This window comes from Lethenteron reissneri, chromosome 49 (assembly GCF_015708825.2).
Source record: "Lethenteron reissneri isolate LAM-NWPU_2019-01 chromosome 49, ASM1570882v1, whole genome shotgun sequence".
Taxonomy (NCBI): domain Eukaryota; kingdom Metazoa; phylum Chordata; class Hyperoartia; order Petromyzontiformes; family Petromyzontidae; genus Lethenteron; species Lethenteron reissneri.
In genome coordinates, this window is record NC_083827.1 from 2,071,419 (window position 1) to 2,089,501 (window position 18,083).

An 18,083-nucleotide genomic window follows, 5' to 3' on the forward strand; every position below is an offset into this window, starting at 1 on the left:
TAGACATCTCGTCTGTGTCCCAGGTTGTCCTATACAAGATTTACGGTTTCATTATTTTGGGGGAAACTTTATTTAACGGTCACTTGACTTCCGAACACACTGTTACGTGGCCACTGATAAAAGCAATCTTTTTCGCTCAATCAAAAATCTAACCAAAATATATAATGCATCATTCCGCAAGAATCCGATACGGAAGCGCAGATAATGGAGAAAAATTAAACTTAAACTGAACAGAAGAGAAAATAAATGCTTTCAATCCAGTCTTAAAAGCACAGATTTTCACAACTGACTGGACTTCAGTTGGTAGACCGTTCTAATCTGCACCTTGCTTTAGACCCCCTCGCATACTCACTCTTAGCACGGCGATATTTGCCAAAGCAGAAAATGAAACGAAAATTTAACCACCACATACATGCAACGTTTAAAAGAAAAAATGCGCCCATAAATTGCACCCATATATTCTTGGGGGAGTGGTAGTGCTGCGATCGTGCATGCACCACGCTGTGAACACAGCGACCCGAGATGGATACTGGCGACAGTTAATATCTGCACCAGTCCTGAGTCCCCCCCCCCCCACATTGACCCGTACTGCCCAGTGTGGTGAAGTATGACCAGGAAACCCCCCACGACCCACAGCGCGAAGGGGCCTTGTTTAATTATACATTGTAAACACGATTTTTGTTCCTGGGTAGTGTTATTTTCTAATTTCTTATGCCTCTAAGGTACATGGCTATTATTCCCCACAAACTTTGCTTTTGTGACCAGGGCGTTATGTGAAGGAATGACAAAAAAGCACACCACGTTTTCTCATTGAAATTAGGTAAATTTCTAAATATCACTGTCCTGGTCACAAAAGCAAAGTTTGTGGGGAATAATAGCCATGTACCTTTGCGGCATAAGAAATTGGAAAATAACACTTCATACTCAGGAACAAAAAAAAATGTTTTTGTTACAGCGTTATTCTACATTCGGCTATCTAGTTATTTTAAAATAACCACATTTTTTCGTTAAAAAAATACCCCCATAGCACTTGTTTTAAATATTTATATTTTAAATAGTTTTGATGTTTGGTGGCTCTAACTCCAGCAGCAAGCCCCATCGAATCACTGCAGTGATTTGGGGCGTTTGTGGCCCCAGCAGTAACGTGTCGTCCACTTGTTGCAGAGACTCTACGGTTCGATTGCAGTGACCACCCTGGTTAATACTGTGGGTGTAATAAAAAAAATACGCATTGCGTGCCGGCGCGTCATGGTCCAAATTTGCCAAATGAGGAAAAAAATTACCCGCAAATGACTCAATTGGAATATTACACAGCACAATCATCGCCCCCTACGTGGGAAACTTTTCGCAGTTGAAAAAGTCAAGTCTCGGGACTCTTCAATCTGGCTATATACACGCTTTAAGTTAGAAAGGAACATCAACTTTGTGGCGCGAGTTGTATCATCCAGCAACCTTGCTCAAAGTACTGGCAGCATGGCCAGTGCTCCCATTCCCCGTGCGACAGCTCATCGAATTCCGCATTCAACCACAGCCACCACCGTTGACAACGCCTCTGACAAAAAAACCAGAACAAATGTGCCACCTTCCTTATTAACCATTCTGTTGGCAGTCCCCAGAGGGTGGTGGAAATTCCACATTGCTATGGCGAGGAACATCCCCCAGCTTCAGTTCCACCACGTGGTGAGAGCCAGGCAGCGTTCATTTGAAGGCGCCTGGAGAGACGGCAGTGGGGGCCGCTGTTGGTGTCTCGTGCTCGCTCGCAGTGATGAGATCTCCGCTCTTTGCACAAATCTGGTGATCCCAATCGTGCAAAAGCCAAGCGACCTCAAAAGTAGCCTCTCTTGACGAGCAGTGAAGGAAAAGCGTGCGGAAACCCAACTGCTTGCCATGCTCACAAGTAAGTTAATATCAAATTCCACAAATGAGTGTTATTTCCGATACGCATCCTGTTACAAAAGACTTCGGTGTGGTTGGGGCAGCATCCGTGATTCAATCGCACGGGCAGTGAACGCGCGTGGTGGATAAATTACCTGCACACTTTATTAGATGGGAGTCTACGGTACCGTGGTCTGGCCCGACACCCTCTCTTCGTCCACTCATCCTCACGCCCTTAACTCTCTCAACCCCATGCGTACCCTCCTCCTATCCGACAGTTAATGTTACATTCACTTTAGCATGTTTGATCAACCTTCTGGTTTGTCAACAGTCTCAAATATCAGCGTGTCTTATGAAATGTTACATCCGCCAAGTCGAGCACAAAGCAGAAACATTTTTAAGTTACCCACCATATTCAATATAAAAAGGCCACCCATCCCCGAAACGTGAAAACCCACGGGTGAAACGTGCCAAGCTTTGTGCGAGCACCCGGCGATTCTCCCGCCTCTCCTGTGCTCGACTCTCATCAGCAGTCGCCGCGAGTCGCCCCCTCCGAACCATCGATCTCCACCTCCACGGCGACCACCTGCTGCATGGTGGTCTCCGTCTCCACGGCGACCACCTGCTGCAAGGTCCCCTCCGTCTCCACGGCGACCACCTGCTGCATGGCAGCCTCGATCTCCACGGCCTCCTGTGCCGCTTCCCCCTCCTCCCCCATCGCCTCGATGGCCACCATGTTCCCAGCTGCCATAGCCATGGCGGCGGCCTGCACGCGCTGCGCCGCGTCATCCATGGGGAATCGCGACGTGCGCAGGATGAGCACAGTCTGCTGACGCAGCGGCCGCACGTCCAGCCCCGGCTGCAGCAGCACGTGCTGCTCGCTCAGCTGCTCCTGCTGCTCGCTCAGCTGCTCCTGCTGCACCTGCACGTGGGCGACCTGCTCCTGCACGATATAGTGCTGCGTAATATGCTGCTGCTGCCGCTCGGCCATCTCCTGTCCTTCAAACTGATGCTCCTGATCAATGTGCTCCTCGTAAATGTGATGCTCCTGATCGCCGTATTCCTGCTGTGCCATCTGCTGCTGTTGGTGGATTTGCTGCTCCTGTTCGCTGAGTAGCTGCTCGGCAACCTGCTGCTCAACAAGCTGCTGCTGCTGAGCTACGTGCTGTTGGTAAATCTCGGTATTGACTATTTGCTGTCCCTGAACTACATGATGCTCCGCAACCTGCTGCCGGTGGTCTATGTGCTGCAACTGAACTATGTGCGGATGGTCAACCTGATGAGCTACAAGCTCCTGGACAATCCGCTGCTGCTGCTGCTCCTCTTCCAGGTGGGCAATCTCCTGGACCAGCAAAGCTTTCGAACGCCTTCTCTGTTGCCGTTTCGGCCGTGGGTTCGGCACCGGGGCTCCCTCTCCGTTCTCCGCCAGGAGCTGGTCCTCCTCCCCCTCCTCGAGCGGCCCCCTCTTCCGGCGCGCGGCCACCGGCTTGCCGCACGTGTGCCGCTGCAGGCCGCTGCGGTTGACGAACATGCGGCCGCAAAGCTCGCACGCGTGGAAGCGCTCCCCCGTGTGGTAGCGCAGGTGGTGGGTGAGCTGCGATGGAGTGGCGAAGCGCTTGTTGCAATGCGTGCACTGGTAGGCCGGCAAGCCGTAATTGTGACGCGCCTTGATGTGCGACCACAGCGAGTTGTTGCGGTGGAAAGCCACATCGCAGTACTGGCACTTGTAGGGCCGCACGTCCAGGTGCAGGTTCATGTGCTGGGTCAAGTTGTTTGATGACGTGAAGTTCTTTCCACAGATCTAGCGAGGAGAGGACGGGCAGGGGGAAGGACGGAGAGAACGACTCAAGACTACAAATACACAACTCCAAGCACCCCGCATACAGAGGTCTTGCGGTCAGTCGGGACTTTACGGTGCTGGAGTAAATATTTTTTTCTCGTGTCACTGCCACTGTCATTGATGCCAAGTCTGTAAATTAGAACATTTGATTGTCACGCATCTAGCAAGGTCTCTGCATATTCTATACATTTTGGCAGGCATATATAACATTTTAGTGTGCGTGCACGTGACAGTGTACACAATATCCTCAGTGTCTGTCTACTGCAGTCTCAACGATCTCACTCTCCCTTGAACAGACCACAAAAGGAACAGTCCACCGATTTAAAAGCTACTCCCTAATAAATACTGCGGTTGTATTATCCTTAAAAATATGCACCGTCTACTTCACAGACATGAAACTCGGTGAGGCCTTCCTGAACAGACGAGCACAAAATAATAAGAATGCTTTGACAAGAGCCCCAGCTATAAAGTCACTGACCTATCAAGGCTCAGGTGTCACGCCAAAGGCCAAGACAGAAGTGAGCCTGCTCCTCCATTTTCAACCCTAGACCTCACTCTAGACCAAGACGTAACATACAACGCATCCCCCGCAAAGCCTTAAGAGACTGTAGGAGCAAGCGCTGTTAGTGAACACCTACGAAGGCCAGCACGGCACAAGAGGGGGTGGGTGGCCAGCACCACGCCCGGCCGCCTTTGTCTCCCTAGTGGCGATGTTTACACACTGCAGCAGGTACTAATTTGAGGCCAAGTCAACCTAGGCGATGCCCAGGACCAGTTTGGATAATCATCACCAGTGTCGACTGTGAGTTTGAATCGAACCCGGGTCGCCGGGTTCATAGCACGGCTCCCCAAGACGTCACCCGCATCATCGCGCACACCCCTCGCCGCCGCCGCCCACCTCGCACACGTGCTTGTGCGCCTTCGTGTGGCGCTCCAGTGCCTCCTGTCCCACGCACAGTTTCTTGCACACGGTGCAGGGCAGCACCTCGAGGCCGTTGTGACCGGCCATGTGCACCACGAACTCCGTCTGGCGCGAAAACTGCAGCGCGCAAGCGCTGCATTCGAAGCAGCCGCCCGCCAGCGTGCTGGTGGTGACGCCGCAGTACTCCTCCTGCACGGTCTCCACCTTGACCAGGCGGCGCCCCAAGGAGCTGCTGCTTGGCTTGACGACGTTTTGTGGATTGTGAATGGAGTTGACGTGCTTCTGCATGGTGCCTGCGGACGAGGTGGAAGGGAGCGTCGTGATCGTTAGGAGCGCCAGCCGTGCGGTCGCCGCAGTTTTCTCTTCCGGTTCGGGATCGAGGATGCGTCGTGAAACTGTGAGCTTGTGAAATTATGAAAAGCAGAACCCTCTGAAAACAAAACGCCCACCTAAATTAAACTCAGTGTGGCATGTCCACAGGTTCGACTCCGTGTTTACCTCGTGATCACTTTGGCTAAAAGACAGTCGCTGCATCGCACGCTTTCATATGCGGTTCTGTGGCCGTCTGGAACGCTCCTTCCCCATATTAGGAAGCCATTGGAACTATGTACCTTTAAATTGAGAGTGAAAACTCATTTATTTCGAATTTATTTTTGTGTTGAGTTTGTTGTCCTTCCCCCGCACACCTCTGATTAGCATGGTTGGCTACGTACGGTGTGAAAGAAGTTCAACAAGTATACATACAAACACATTATACATACAAACACATCATACATACATACTGTCCACACGCTCGCTGGCACCGCCTGAACATGCCCCCCTCGTGGTGTTTTCTTTGCGGTTAGCCTCAGGGATGAGTTTAAAAACAAGGGGAGTGACACCTATAGGATCGCAAAATAGTTACAATAAGTCTCCGTCCCATATTTGTCCCATTTACATTAAGTATTAAACTAATTTTTTTTAAACATCCCATCAGCCATAAAGCCCTTCTGGGAGCACGTAATTGCAGCAGCATTAATTCGAAACAAGAAAACTTTGGACCAGTTTTTTTAATAGAGTGCTTCACCAGCAGGCAGGCTTGCTTGAACCAATGCTGGCGAATTGCCAGATGCTATAGACAAGAACCCGGTGTTTTAGATAAGGGTCTTAGTTCAACGCAAAACTCTAGGATTGCAGAACAATTCACTGGATCTAAGCCACCACCCCGTCGGATCTGCTACGCGTGCGGGCAGGCAGCTTGCGGACGAGGAGCCCCACGCCTTACCCTTGAGGGTGAACTTCTTCCCGCAGTATTCGCACTGGAACAAGCGCTCCCCCGTGTGCAGGCGCATGTGGCTCGGTAGATTTCCGCGGTTCGCGAATGTCTTCCCGCAGACGTTGCACTCAAACGGCTTCTCTCCTGCCGAGAGAGGACTGCCTTCAGAGATGGAGGGGGGGGGGGAGCCCTAACTTAAAGGAGGGGTGTTGGGCATGGCCAGTGTAATGCCTCAAGAAACATTTTTTCTTTTAAATAAAAAAAATGCACGCAAGTCTTGGGAAGCAATGCATTCCAAGGCATCCCCGCTGTATTCAGATGACCAGAGCAGATTACCAATAACCCCGTAGTGTTACTCCTTTGTTTCAGTTTATAATCAAAACAGCTGAAAAAAAATAATTACAACCCTATTTGCAAGCTACTGTTGAAGGCCTCACCAGATCGTATTAGTCACCGGAGGGGGGGGGGGGGGGGTTGTTTGACCATACTTCATAAAATTGGTCAGTGTCGGATGACGAACCGGGGCTGCCCAGGACCGTTTCAGATATCACTTCACCAATGATGTTAGCTGCGGCCGGGAATCGAACTCAGGTCACTGGGTTCATGGTGCACGGTGTAAACTACTACATTGCCCACTCTCTCAGCGTAGCAGTCGAGGACTGTTATTTCTAAAATAAAAAAATAAACTCAATTACGTTATTTTAAGAATCGTAATCAAAATAGTTTTAAAGTAATCATCATGATACTTTGAAAATAATAATCAAATCCAGGATTACGTTGCGTAAAACGTGTAAAACCAAATAAATTTAAAGATAAAAACCCATCCCAACCGTTAGCGCACGTTCGAGGTGTGTTCCTGCGGCAGAGGATCGCGGTTCCAATCTGGCAGGCCGACCCTGGTTAACACCGTGGGTGCAGGAGCCGTAAGGTCACCCTGGTTAACACCGTGGGTGCAGGAGCCGTAAGGTCACCCTGGTTAACACCGTGGGTGCAGGAGCCGTAAGGTCACCCTGGTTAACACCGTGGGTGCAGGAGCCGTAAGGTCACCCTGGTTAACACCGTGGGTGCAGGAGCCGTAAGGTCTCCCTGGTTAACACCGTGGGTGCAGGAGCCGTAAGGTCACCCTGGTTAACACCGTGGGTGCAGGAGCCGTAAGGTCACCCTGGTTTTTTTTGTTATTACCTGCAAATTACTAAATTGTGATGACACCCAGCAGCAACATCGCCCCTTACCGTCAAACGATTGCAGATTGTGTCGTGAAACAAAGCGGTGCCTTCCTGATGATAGCCTTGTGCTATAATAATGGTGTGAATATCAGCTGTACCAAATTATTAATATTATTAATAATGAAGGCATGAGAAGAGACATCCCAACATGGACCGGTGGTGGCTATGCACGTCTCCAATCCGGCACCGCGCAGGGTTGGCGAGTCGCACAAATACGAAACTGCCTTCCTGTGGGCGTCGAGGTGCCATATCCTGGCTTGCCAGAAGGCAATACAGGAGGTGGACTAATCCCCATCTGTTTTCATCTGTACCAAGAAATCTTTTAAAAAATCTAGTAACAACATTAACACGGCACACCTTCAGGCATCGCCCCCCCCCCACCGCACAAAGCACTGCACCCGGGCATCCCCTCTCGCGGCCATCACCGCCACCATCACCATCGCCGCCACTGTCGCTCACCAGTGTGGATACGCATGTGCGTCTTGCAGGAGTCGCTCTGCCGGAAGCGCGCGCCGCACACCGTGCAGGCGTAGGGGCGCTCCTGCGTGTGCCGCCGCCGGTGCACGGTGAGCGTGGAGCGGTTGCGGAAGCACTGGCCGCACGACTCGCAGACAAACGGCTTCTCGCCGCTGTGCTTGCGCATGTGCGTCCGCAGGTTCGTCTGGATCGTGAAACTGCGGGCGGTCGGATCGATCAGTGGCAGAGAGACACCGTCGGGAGTTCGCATTCCTCGGAAATTGCCACAGTTTTTTCGGTCAAGTTTGCCGTAGTTTTAAAACCACTCGCTTCCCGTTCATCTTTACGCGCTCTTGACATTTCTTTTTCGGATAAAATGTCAAAACTGATGCACGCCCTGACCCACAGTTGTAACAATACTCCTGGTAGCCTAAAGCCTGGGCAGCCTGCCCGGGCCACATTGTCAATCCCGGAACGGCCCAAAACCAGACTTGGCCCACCGAGCCCGGTTCCCACCGATCGCAGCGCTCTCTGCTCGATGCGTCCTCCCCACACTGGCGCATTCCGGCAGCTACGCTCCCCGTGCAAACGCTTCCCGCCGGTCACGTGGCGAACAGGCCGCACGGGGCGCACAGCACGCCCATACCTGGCGTCGCACTGGCTGCACTTGTACGGCTTTTCTCCGGTGTGCAGTCGCTGATGCTCCTTGAAGCTGTGCCTGGTGGTCATCGTCTTTCCACATGTGGTGCATTCGAATTTCATCTCCTTCTTTGCTCCTGCCAACATGGGAAACAGATTAATCGTTTCCCACCTGCCACAGGTTCAACACTTGCGATGTCAAGTTTAATCATCAACATTGTCAAAAACGTGAGGCTGCATATACAAGCCAAATAAATATATACACACACACACACACACATCAACTGTTAATTGTACGTCGGTGACATGGCCCATCGGCAGCGCTTTCGCTGCTTGTTGCAAAGGCTCGAATCCGGCGGGCAGCCCCAATTAACTCTGAAGGTGTATTAACCATACAAATACACGCAGTCTGCTTCACATTGGCCGTTAAAGATCCTGTGATGTCTCTTTGAAAAGAGTAGGCCATAGCGTCCCAGGTGCCATGGTCCAATTTGAACAAAAATACCTGCAAATTATTCAATTGGAATTACACACAGCAACACATAACCCCTTACTGCAGACGGTCTGTGAAGCATAGCGCCTTCATGATAAATTTGCGCTATAATGGTGGAAATTTCAAAAATACGACGTTTTGTATGTTAGTTATTACATCAACTAGACTTCTAGTAACATTAATTGTGCAACTATACTTGTGGTAACATATGCCATGCGGCACATAACGAGCTCATGCTCGGCGACAAATATTGCACGCGCAATCCCACGATTCACAAACAGTAATCTAGCACATGGACCGTCAACAGCTCCTTAATGCAACGTGTACACACCTCAAAAATCCAGACACAAATAAGCACTTTTCAATATAACTTGGGATGCACTAAACATGTGGCCAAACCGAATTAATCTGCGGAAATTCCCCAGACGTTCATCGTGATCAGGGCAGGCAACAAAAAAAACAAGAAACAAGGCATCTGTGGTGAGTGGCTCGGGACGTTTCCCCTGCTAACCTTGGGGTCTGCAATGAGTTCCTTTCGTTTGGCGGATTCAGTGTTTCAACTCATTTTGCTTGTAGGTTTCCATTTATACCCGGCTCCTATGAATGTGTCGTCGGTGTGCGTTAAGAGCCCGACCGGATTTTTGAAGAACATTGCTATCGGCATTTATGCCACCAATGTGCCCCAATTTTTTTAATTTATCACGAACCAAATCAAATCGATTCTTCTTCCTGTAAATGTACGTTTGGCAGTTTGTATTGCTATTTGCTAAAGGATCCGGTAGAGGGAGCTCTAATAAAAGAGCCCCTCTCGATGGTGAGTATGCAGAGCTGCTGTGTTTTCTTCGCTACAATCTGTCACTGCTTGAGTGGCAGGACGAGAGACCTGAACTCTGATGTCTGAGCACTGCCTGACTGCCAAAATAGCTTAAGTTCATCTTCTTGGTTCTTTCGATAAAGTCACGTAGAAGGGAAGTAATAAAATAATAAAAATAAAACATAAAATAATTCTCATGACGTTTCGGCTACAACGCAAGCAGCTGTCCTCAGGTGAAGAAACAGGTCTGTCGACACTGTCTTCTCGACAGACCTGTTTCTTCACCTGAGGACGGCTGCTTGCGTTGTGGCCGATACGTCGTGAGAATTATTTTATTATGTTTTATTTTTATTATTTTATTACTTCCCTTCTACGTGACTTTACCGAAAGAGCCAAGATGATTAATCCCTGCAGTCACGAAAGCTTTAAATCGAAGCTTAAGTTCAATTTGCAAGTATTTCGACAATTTATGATGAATCCGTTAAAAAGTTATTGGTGTGTACACAGCATGGACGGGTTGTGCTTTTTCTGTAGGAGTCTATTGTTTACGTATGTGATGTTCAGATTTGTGTACAATGAATTTTAGGTGTATCTTGTAATTTTAATTGTTTGTTGCGGTTGAACTCAAATCAAGAGCCGAATGGCTCACAGGGTAAATCCTAATAAATGAAACTGAAACTGTGTATTTTTTTAAATTGCTTGCTCGTTCATAGTATAATTTAAGTTAAATGTTCTCAAATCTTGAAAGTTTAATAAAATAGAAGTTTCAATTTTGCAATTTTTTCAATAAAATATCGCTCGCTATATGGGCAATCGCTGGACTAGGACTCTCCAAAATCGGTATCGGCGTCAAAGATCTGGCATCGGTCGTGCTCTAGTGTGCGTGTTTGCGTGTGCATGTGTTTTCATGAAGCATGCGTATTATGGTCCAACCCAACAAATTTTTGGGATCCATCAAATGAGACCCCCAGCCGGGTAATAATGTTGCGTCACCAGGAAGCGATTCCTTTGTGTCCAGCCATGCAAAACCGTTAGTTGGATTAAAGACCTTAGCTAACGTTGTTGTTTCGCACGCAAAAAGGCAGACGGGTTTTAAATGTCATATTCTTGTCCGAAACAAGATGGGTCCATGGCGATTCCACCCCTTCACCTATTCAACGGTGGTGAAACATTTTCCAGCTCATATCTCTTATTCTGAGAGGAGAGTGATTGAGTTGTGCACTGAACATGGCGCAGGCCATTTCGCATGCATGTATCCCGACTGGACGATCACTTGCGATTTATATTTCTGTGAGCGATTATACTGCACCACTGATCTCACGTGCCTGACTATTTGTACACAACATGTTATTGCGATTGGCCCATCCCACGCAGTCTCACCGGATAGATGAGTGTCTGTAAATTGCACAGCGGCCACACATTTGTCGGAAAAAATCTCACACTCCTAAATAACACTGCTGGCCTTAAAAGGAAAATATATAATAAAAAAAACAGGTGATGTTTAGATTCTTCTTCATAGCACATAAAATCAGTGTTATTTCCGTATGTGTCGAGTTTTTTTTTGCTAATTGTACTTGTGTACCCCTGCCAATGCAACAACAGCATCACCAACACCACGTGACTAATTTGCGGTGTGTCGTTCGGCAACGTGATGGGGGGACGCACACCCAAAGCGAGACACTTACTCTTGTAGTGAGTCTTGCGGTGAGCGCGGTGGTCGGCTGGGGTCTCGAACGTCAGCAAACACTCGGCGCAGTGTAGCCCATCGCTTTTCTGCCATCTCTTCCTGGTTACCGTGCCCTCTGCTTTCTCAGAGTCAACGCCGTCGCCAGCCTCCTCAGTTTTGGTGGTGGTGGTGCTGGTGGCGGCATTAGCCACCTTCTCCTTGGCTTTCCGGACAGGTTTGGCCTTGGATCGCTTGGCAGCCTTAACCACAACTGTGGCCGTCGTTTGCCCTGCCAGCTTCTGGATGATTTCGTTGAGACGACTGGACGACTGTTTTTGTGTCCACTTGTCCTCATCGGAGCACTGGACTTGCGCTGCACCGGCACCGCTCTCACCGACACTGTGGCTACCTTCACCACCATCAACATCGTGTTTCCCACTGGGATGTAAGTCAGTAGTGGTTGGCTCATCCTGGACTTTGCTTTTCTCCGGTTGGCCAGAATCCACCACTGCTGGGACATCATCACCGTCATTTGCACCATGACTATTTTCTACGTCAGCGTCATGGTCATCCAAGTGCCGCTCCGTGTTCGTGGCCGAGGTTGATGCTTCGGGGTCTGCGTTCGTATCGTGGCAGCTGGCAAACTTGGATTCGTCGAGATGCTCGCTCTGCGCGGCAGCCATATTCTGCTCCATCTCCACGAGAGCCTGTGCAGGCAACACATAATACGTGTAGATTTATGGACAACAAGTATTTCACAGGTATTTAAAATAATGGGAGCTACCACAGTGGTATAATGGTTAGCACATTGGACTTGGCGATATAGAGGCCGCCGTTTCAATTTTGAAAACTCATTTACTCAGAACTGCTTTTTGTGTTTATTTTTGTTGTTGTTCCTCCGCACCTCCGATTAGCAGTTGGCTACCTACAGTACGAAGACGTTCAACATACATCGAAACAATTCCATCTTCCAGGACGACACTTGAAATGGGGCAGGTTTCTTAAGTCCCCCCTCCGCCTCTGCCAACCCGGTAGTGTGGATGAGTTCACCGCAGTGAGTCGATTGGCAGGGTCGCGTGCGGTGGGACAAAGTGCGTGTACGCCCACCTCTTCCAACACGTCTGGTCAACATGGAAGAGTAGGCCAAATACCCTCGGGTTCCCTTTCGTGGAGGCCTCTCCACCAGCAGTGGTGTGAGCAAGCAATTGCAGGGCCGCACCTTTACCTTGTACTTAAGTAACATAAGGCACACTAGCTTATTGCATTGATGTGCTGCTCATCAACACAAACAAATGTCATCAAGAGGTCTCCAGATGTAAAAACATCAATCTCCTGGTATGGTTAACAATGTACACAACAGTCCTCAGGGCCCAATTCAAAGAGACGTAGGGGCCAGTCCTCCGCATCTACCGAACACCCGTGGAAGATTCGTCTCTCGCAAAGGGCGAAGACGACCAAAGACAACAGTGTCGTCGCTGTCCAACAAACTCTAAACTATTTTTATGTTACCAGGTAAGGCTGACTGAGCTATAAAACTTTTTTTCAGAAACGACCTGGCCAAAAATGACAGCTCAACGAAGTGGCTCATCACGTGGAAATATATAGCAGGCAAATACTCTAAATGCATGTTTACAAATGTGGAGGGGAAAACTGGAGGACCCAGAAAAAATTTACGCGACCACGGAGAGAACATGCAAACTCCCAAATATACAGGTGTCAGGGTCGGGATTGAACCTACATCTACATATACAGGTGTCAGGGTCGGAATCGAACCCACATCTCGCCACCGTGGCACCCCTCGTGCCGAAAACCCAGGAGGAAGCCGCAAGGTACCGGACCACATTGACGGCTACGACCTCATCGCTTACATCAACCAAGTGGAGCGTGAGATTGGCACAAACACCAGACATGACCTGGATGCCGCATTGAGAAACATGCGTGTAAAGTATTTGCCTGCGATACAATTTCACATAAGCCAGTTCGTTGAGATAACATTTGGGGCCAGGTCGATTCTGAAAAAGAGCGATATAGCTCAGTGGGCCTTACCTGATAAAATAAAAATAGATTAGTTTAACTCACAGACGGGGCATTAATGAGTGATATCCACCCCAAATGAGTGCTACTTTCCACTCAGCAAGATGGAATATGGACTACAGGTCAGACCTCTGCTTCCTCTCAAAATGATAAATGGACGAAGCCCTCTGGAAGCTTCACAAATCATCCTTGAAAGGCCTCACTGAATCTCAACGATTTTGAGGAGGGTCCTGCCAAGTTTTTTCAGGAGGGTGCGATGATGCTGTTCTGTGTATGACACCAATTGAGCAACGTGCAGGTACATTTTTTTCATTGGGATTCTTGGCCAATACCAGTTACATAGCACGTTATTTTTATCTATGGGTAGGAAAGCGAATAACCTGGAGGAAACCCATGCAGAGCATGGGGCGATCATACAAACTCCACGCATAAAAGCGCTCGAGTCAGGAATCAAACCTCGGGACTTCTTGCTGTAAGGAACAAGTGTGACCACTGCGCCACGCTGCTGACGGAGTACGCTGGCAGGACCTCACCTGACGGATGGCCTCGATGTGCCGCAGCAGGGCCGGCACCTGCAGGACCTGGGCTGCGTGCTCCAGGCCCTCCATCTCATCCTTGTCGGTCACGAGCAGCTGCGCCGTGTAGAAAAACGTCAGGATGAGCTCAAAGGCCCAGGCCTCCAAAGCCTCCACGGTGTCCCGGCCAAGTGGTGCGCTCCTCCCCCTCAATCCACCCTGCCATGGGTCCATCACCGCCACCTGCAGAATAGCGAGACGACGTATGCGTGAAGCACGAGTGAAGCGCGGGTGAAGCCCGGGATTCTTTTTACACAATTGCTGAGCACAGGCCCAAATGGGCAGCAATAAACAGCACTCTCAGAGTTGTGATGAGGGTTAAGACAAGTAACATGGGAAAAGAGACCGTGGGATATGGAGTGCAAGGGAAGAAGCATCGATAATTGTTGTGACCTGCAGTGCAGTAGTTAAACAGTGTGGATGAGACAAAACTCAAGTTAAATGGTAGAACTTTACAGCACTAACATTGCTCTAAACTACTCGATTATTAATTTTGCTTCATTTGACAAAGGCTGCAACACTGAGTAAACTAAACTGTATGTGTCCCTGCAACACTAAACAGTTTTGCTAAAAATACATTAAAAAAGGTATGTTTCTAGACAAGCAATGCGCATTCTGACAGGATCATGTGATTATCACAACAACAGATCAGGTTTTTGCGTTTTAATTTACAAATCCTCCCACCCTGCCCACCATGCGCTTTGGGCTCTGTGATGCACGAACACTTCACGTGTGTGTGGCTGTCATATTTCCTTCCTCCCTGAAGGCATTCAAACAACAGACAAATGGACGTACTGGCGGTACACGGGTGCAGCAAAACACACCAGTCCTCATAAAACAGTCGAAAATCTAAATTCGAACCAACATTCGGCTTCCAACTGCCTCGACATCACGAGAACTGATTTTGACGTACCACCCACAAGATTTTCTCACCGGGGTTGCGAATCGCGGGAAAATAAATCACTATTGTAACGAGTGTGGGGTCCGAGGGTGCCTTGGCCCCTCCTGGTGGCCAAAGCTACGAGTTGGGGCCCCCTTGACAGCCACCACGAGATATGTTTTCACTAAGTGTAAAAAGACAACAAACTTAATTAAAATGCCGTTTAAATTTATTTTTGCGAGAACGCTTTCATCATGGGACATCCTTTGCCAGTACCAAAATATGAGAATAGGTTTTTCCCCTTTTTTAATAAATAGAGCAGTTACGTAATATTGCAAAGGCACTCAGGAGCTGAAGTGGCTGCATTTTGCGAAGACGGAGCGCCCCCCTACAGCGTTAAATGTTTGAGACCATGAGCGTAATGACGCGATTGGCCAAGAGCAGCCGCAACATATAACAGCCTCGGTGCGACCGTGCGAGACAAGTCAAATATTGGGGCCCCACCCCCCGAGCTGATAATGTCATTACTACGCCACTGCCTCCACGACACCTCCTTAAAATCAGCCACGCCACTCAACTTTACCCTGCGCCTTACACGGTGCGAGTAACCTCTTCCCGCGTCACCTCCTCCATCGACGCCCTTCGCGATCACGCCGAAAAGGGTGACCCGACTCCATTCATTCGGTCTCAGAACCGAGGGACAAGACTGTCAAAACGTTTAGCACCGATGCAGGAAACATTTGTGAAACGTCAAGATGGGAGCCATTCTCGGAGGAGCAGGAATGTACCTCGCGTGAGCCAAACAGCGAGGCAAAGTAGCCCGAGGTGGCGGACAGCACGCACTTGTGAGCCGAGAAGAGGCGTCCGCCAACCAGCACCGTCACGTCACAGTGCTCGCCTGCACACACCACAGCAGAGACAAAGTTCCCCCGCATAGCCTTTAACAGACTTCTTGAGGCAAGTGATGCGAGCAAACACACGGCACAGCTGCCTTTCATTTCCCAAGGCTGATGTGTTTACACACTGCACCAGCTTGTTGTTTAAGGCTGATTTGGCTACTGTTATTGGTCATGAAGGAGAACTGAACTCAGGCCGCCAGATTAGAGCGCAGTGCGATGACCACGACACTACCACTACCCATAAACCCTAAACACGCACACACCGTCAGCACACATGTGTAAACACAGGCGTAAACAACAACAGCCACCACTAGACACAAAGTGGCAGTAATGTCACCACAGCATGTGCCAGCCTAGATGCACTTTGAGGTTATCACTTCAAGTGTGGAAGGCTCACTGCTGATAGGTTATGGGACAGACCCAGGTGTTCCGGGTTGATTAACCGAGATGACTGGCAGATGTAACACCTGTGCCCACTTTCACACCAACACGAAAGACACGCACTCGCCTATACACACACACCACCATAGACAAGCACAAACACATACTAGCACAAGCACACACACACAAATCGCTATGCAATTTCATGACGATCATGGAATTTGATCATATCTAAGGCTATTGCTGCATCATCGTCGTCAACACTACCATGAACGCCTTAAATCGTGCCGTTTGTTGCTGTTCACTTGGGTGTTTTGGGGGCCTTTGAAACTGGTAAATTGTAATTATAAAAAGGCAGATCAATTGAGTTAGAACCGTATCCTATACACGAGGCAACTGTGGGAAGAAGCTGCACCCACAGAACAGTGGTCTCCCATTTCGTGCCCAGCGCTCTCCCGCCGACCACAGGGAATTGCTTCGTAAATGGTGTGCCGCTGCGGCACACAGCACCAGGTGTGCCGCAGTTTTCTCGGAATTATAGCAGAGGAAAGAAACCCAAAGCCTCCAAACCCTCAGTCCCCCCCTCTCCATTGGTCACGGTGCGGTATGGCAGACACACAGACATGGAGGACAAAGGAAAAGCTCCCCCCGTGTAGCCTGAACAGACTTTTGGGGCAAGTACTGCGAGTGAGCAACTATGGAGGCTGTCACGGTACACACGGTGGTGGGTGGCCAGCACCATACCCCCCCCCCCCCGCCTTCGTCTCCACCGTGGCGACGTTTACACATAGCACCAGGTATTCATTTGAGGCCGAGTCGATCTAGGGGAGGCCCAGGAGCAGTTAAGATAGTCGTGAGTGGTGTTGGCTGTGAGTAGTACATGGAGGACAATAACAACAGCCGCCATTCGCCACTAAGTCGCAGTGACATCACCACGGTGCCTGTGCCAAGGCCAGATGCACTCCGAGGCCAAGTGAAGTGTCGAAGGCTTGCCGACAGGTCACGGGACATGAAGCAGATACACAGAAACCAGGAGACACATTAGCACAAATAGAGACACTGAGACTCACACAGACCTGAATACTCATACACAGAAACAGAGACACACACAGAGACACTGACTCACACAGACACAAATACACCCAAGCAGTTGGACAAAACCTGAGCACGAATATTGGTAGAGCCACTCAATTTCCTTGTTCTCGATAAGAGATTGTGAATTATCAATCGGCTTCAATGCATTCCCACCCAGGCGCCAGGTGAGTGTTCGGTGTGCTGTGAGGCTCAAACGAGCTCAAGAGTTTTTCTGGTGAATGAGAGCGGTTGAGAAGCACTGCCGTAGGGTAACCAGTTGGTGTGAAAAGTGGTCCTAACGCGAATGGTCACCATGACAAAGTTTCAATATTTTAATAATTCCTCGGGTATTTAGCCACTCGTAAAAAAAACATTATTCCCTTCCGGCGATCAATTATAAGGCAACATCCGCAGAGTACAAGCAGAATCAAGGCAGCAACATTATCCACACAGTGGCACGGGAGTTTCGTTGGCCACATGAGCACTGCTCTCTGTGCCTGGTGCACCAAATTAGGAGATGGAGGCAGTGTCGGTGCAGAACCGAGGATTGAATGAGCAGCAATGCCCAGCTGCTGACACCCCGAGGGCTTCCATCGAGCATCGCGTTCAACTCGTGTGACCTCGTACCTTGCAGCCGCTGTTGGTTAAGAGTGGCCAGCATCTCAGTGGCAAAGCAGTTGTCAGTGACGCACACTTTGCCAGCGTTTCCCTGCCTACAACACACACGGGGAGGCACAAGGATGAACAACACATTCACATGTATGTTTGTATGTAGAACTTCTTTCACACTATATGTAGTCAACCGTGCTAATTGGAGGTGCAAACACACATGCAACACAGCCACATGAACGTCACATGCACGATATTACCTACTTTGAAAAAAGTGTTTGTTTTTCCCGTCGCTTATGTTCAGCACACTTGCGCAAAAAATGGAATTTGCATATTCTCCCCATGGTCGCGTCGATTTTTCACCGGGTCCTCCGGTTTTCCCTCCACATTTATCATCAACGTGCGTTTAGAGTATTTGGCTGCAATACATTTCCACGTGATAAGC

General features: G+C 49.3%; 2 protein-coding genes across 3 annotated transcripts in view; both read right to left on the reverse strand.

Annotated features, from left to right (window-relative positions):
• Positions 1-18,083, reverse strand: part of PDCD5 (programmed cell death 5) — a 483,454-nt gene that overhangs the window by 433,179 nt on the left and 32,192 nt on the right. The gene's annotated exons all lie outside the window — the stretch shown is intronic.
• On the reverse strand, positions 7-18,076 carry LOC133354940 (zinc finger and BTB domain-containing protein 17-like). 2 transcript variants are annotated; one of them, XM_061572148.1, is made up of 10 exons: positions 17,657-18,076; positions 15,464-15,573; positions 13,754-13,978; positions 11,206-11,893; positions 8,221-8,350; positions 7,578-7,792; positions 5,902-6,036; positions 4,614-4,930; positions 2,798-3,676; positions 7-2,767 (listed from the first exon to the last, which is right to left on the reverse strand). In XM_061572148.1, exons 1-10 carry the CDS (start codon positions 17,688-17,690, stop codon positions 2,402-2,404), a joined length of 3,099 nt encoding a protein of 1,032 aa, XP_061428132.1. In that variant the 5' UTR covers positions 17,691-18,076; the 3' UTR covers positions 7-2,401. The 2 variants fall into 2 exon arrangements, with proteins under 2 accessions (XP_061428132.1, XP_061428131.1); XM_061572147.1 differs by having other exon boundaries at positions 7-3,676.

Bases quoted from the DNA above. Each gene is read 5' to 3' on its own strand.
- LOC133354940 (XM_061572147.1), bottom strand. From the start codon at position 17,690: ATGCTGGCCACTCTTAACCAACAGCGGCTGCAAG. The intron at 7,793-8,220 runs GTATGGGCGTGC...GACCGCCCGCAG, and splicing joins TGCAGCCAGTGCGACGCCAG to TTTCACGATCCAGACGAACC. The intron at 3,677-4,613 runs GTGGGCGGCGGC...TCTCCTCGCTAG, and splicing joins CGCACAAGCACGTGTGCGAG to ATCTGTGGAAAGAACTTCAC.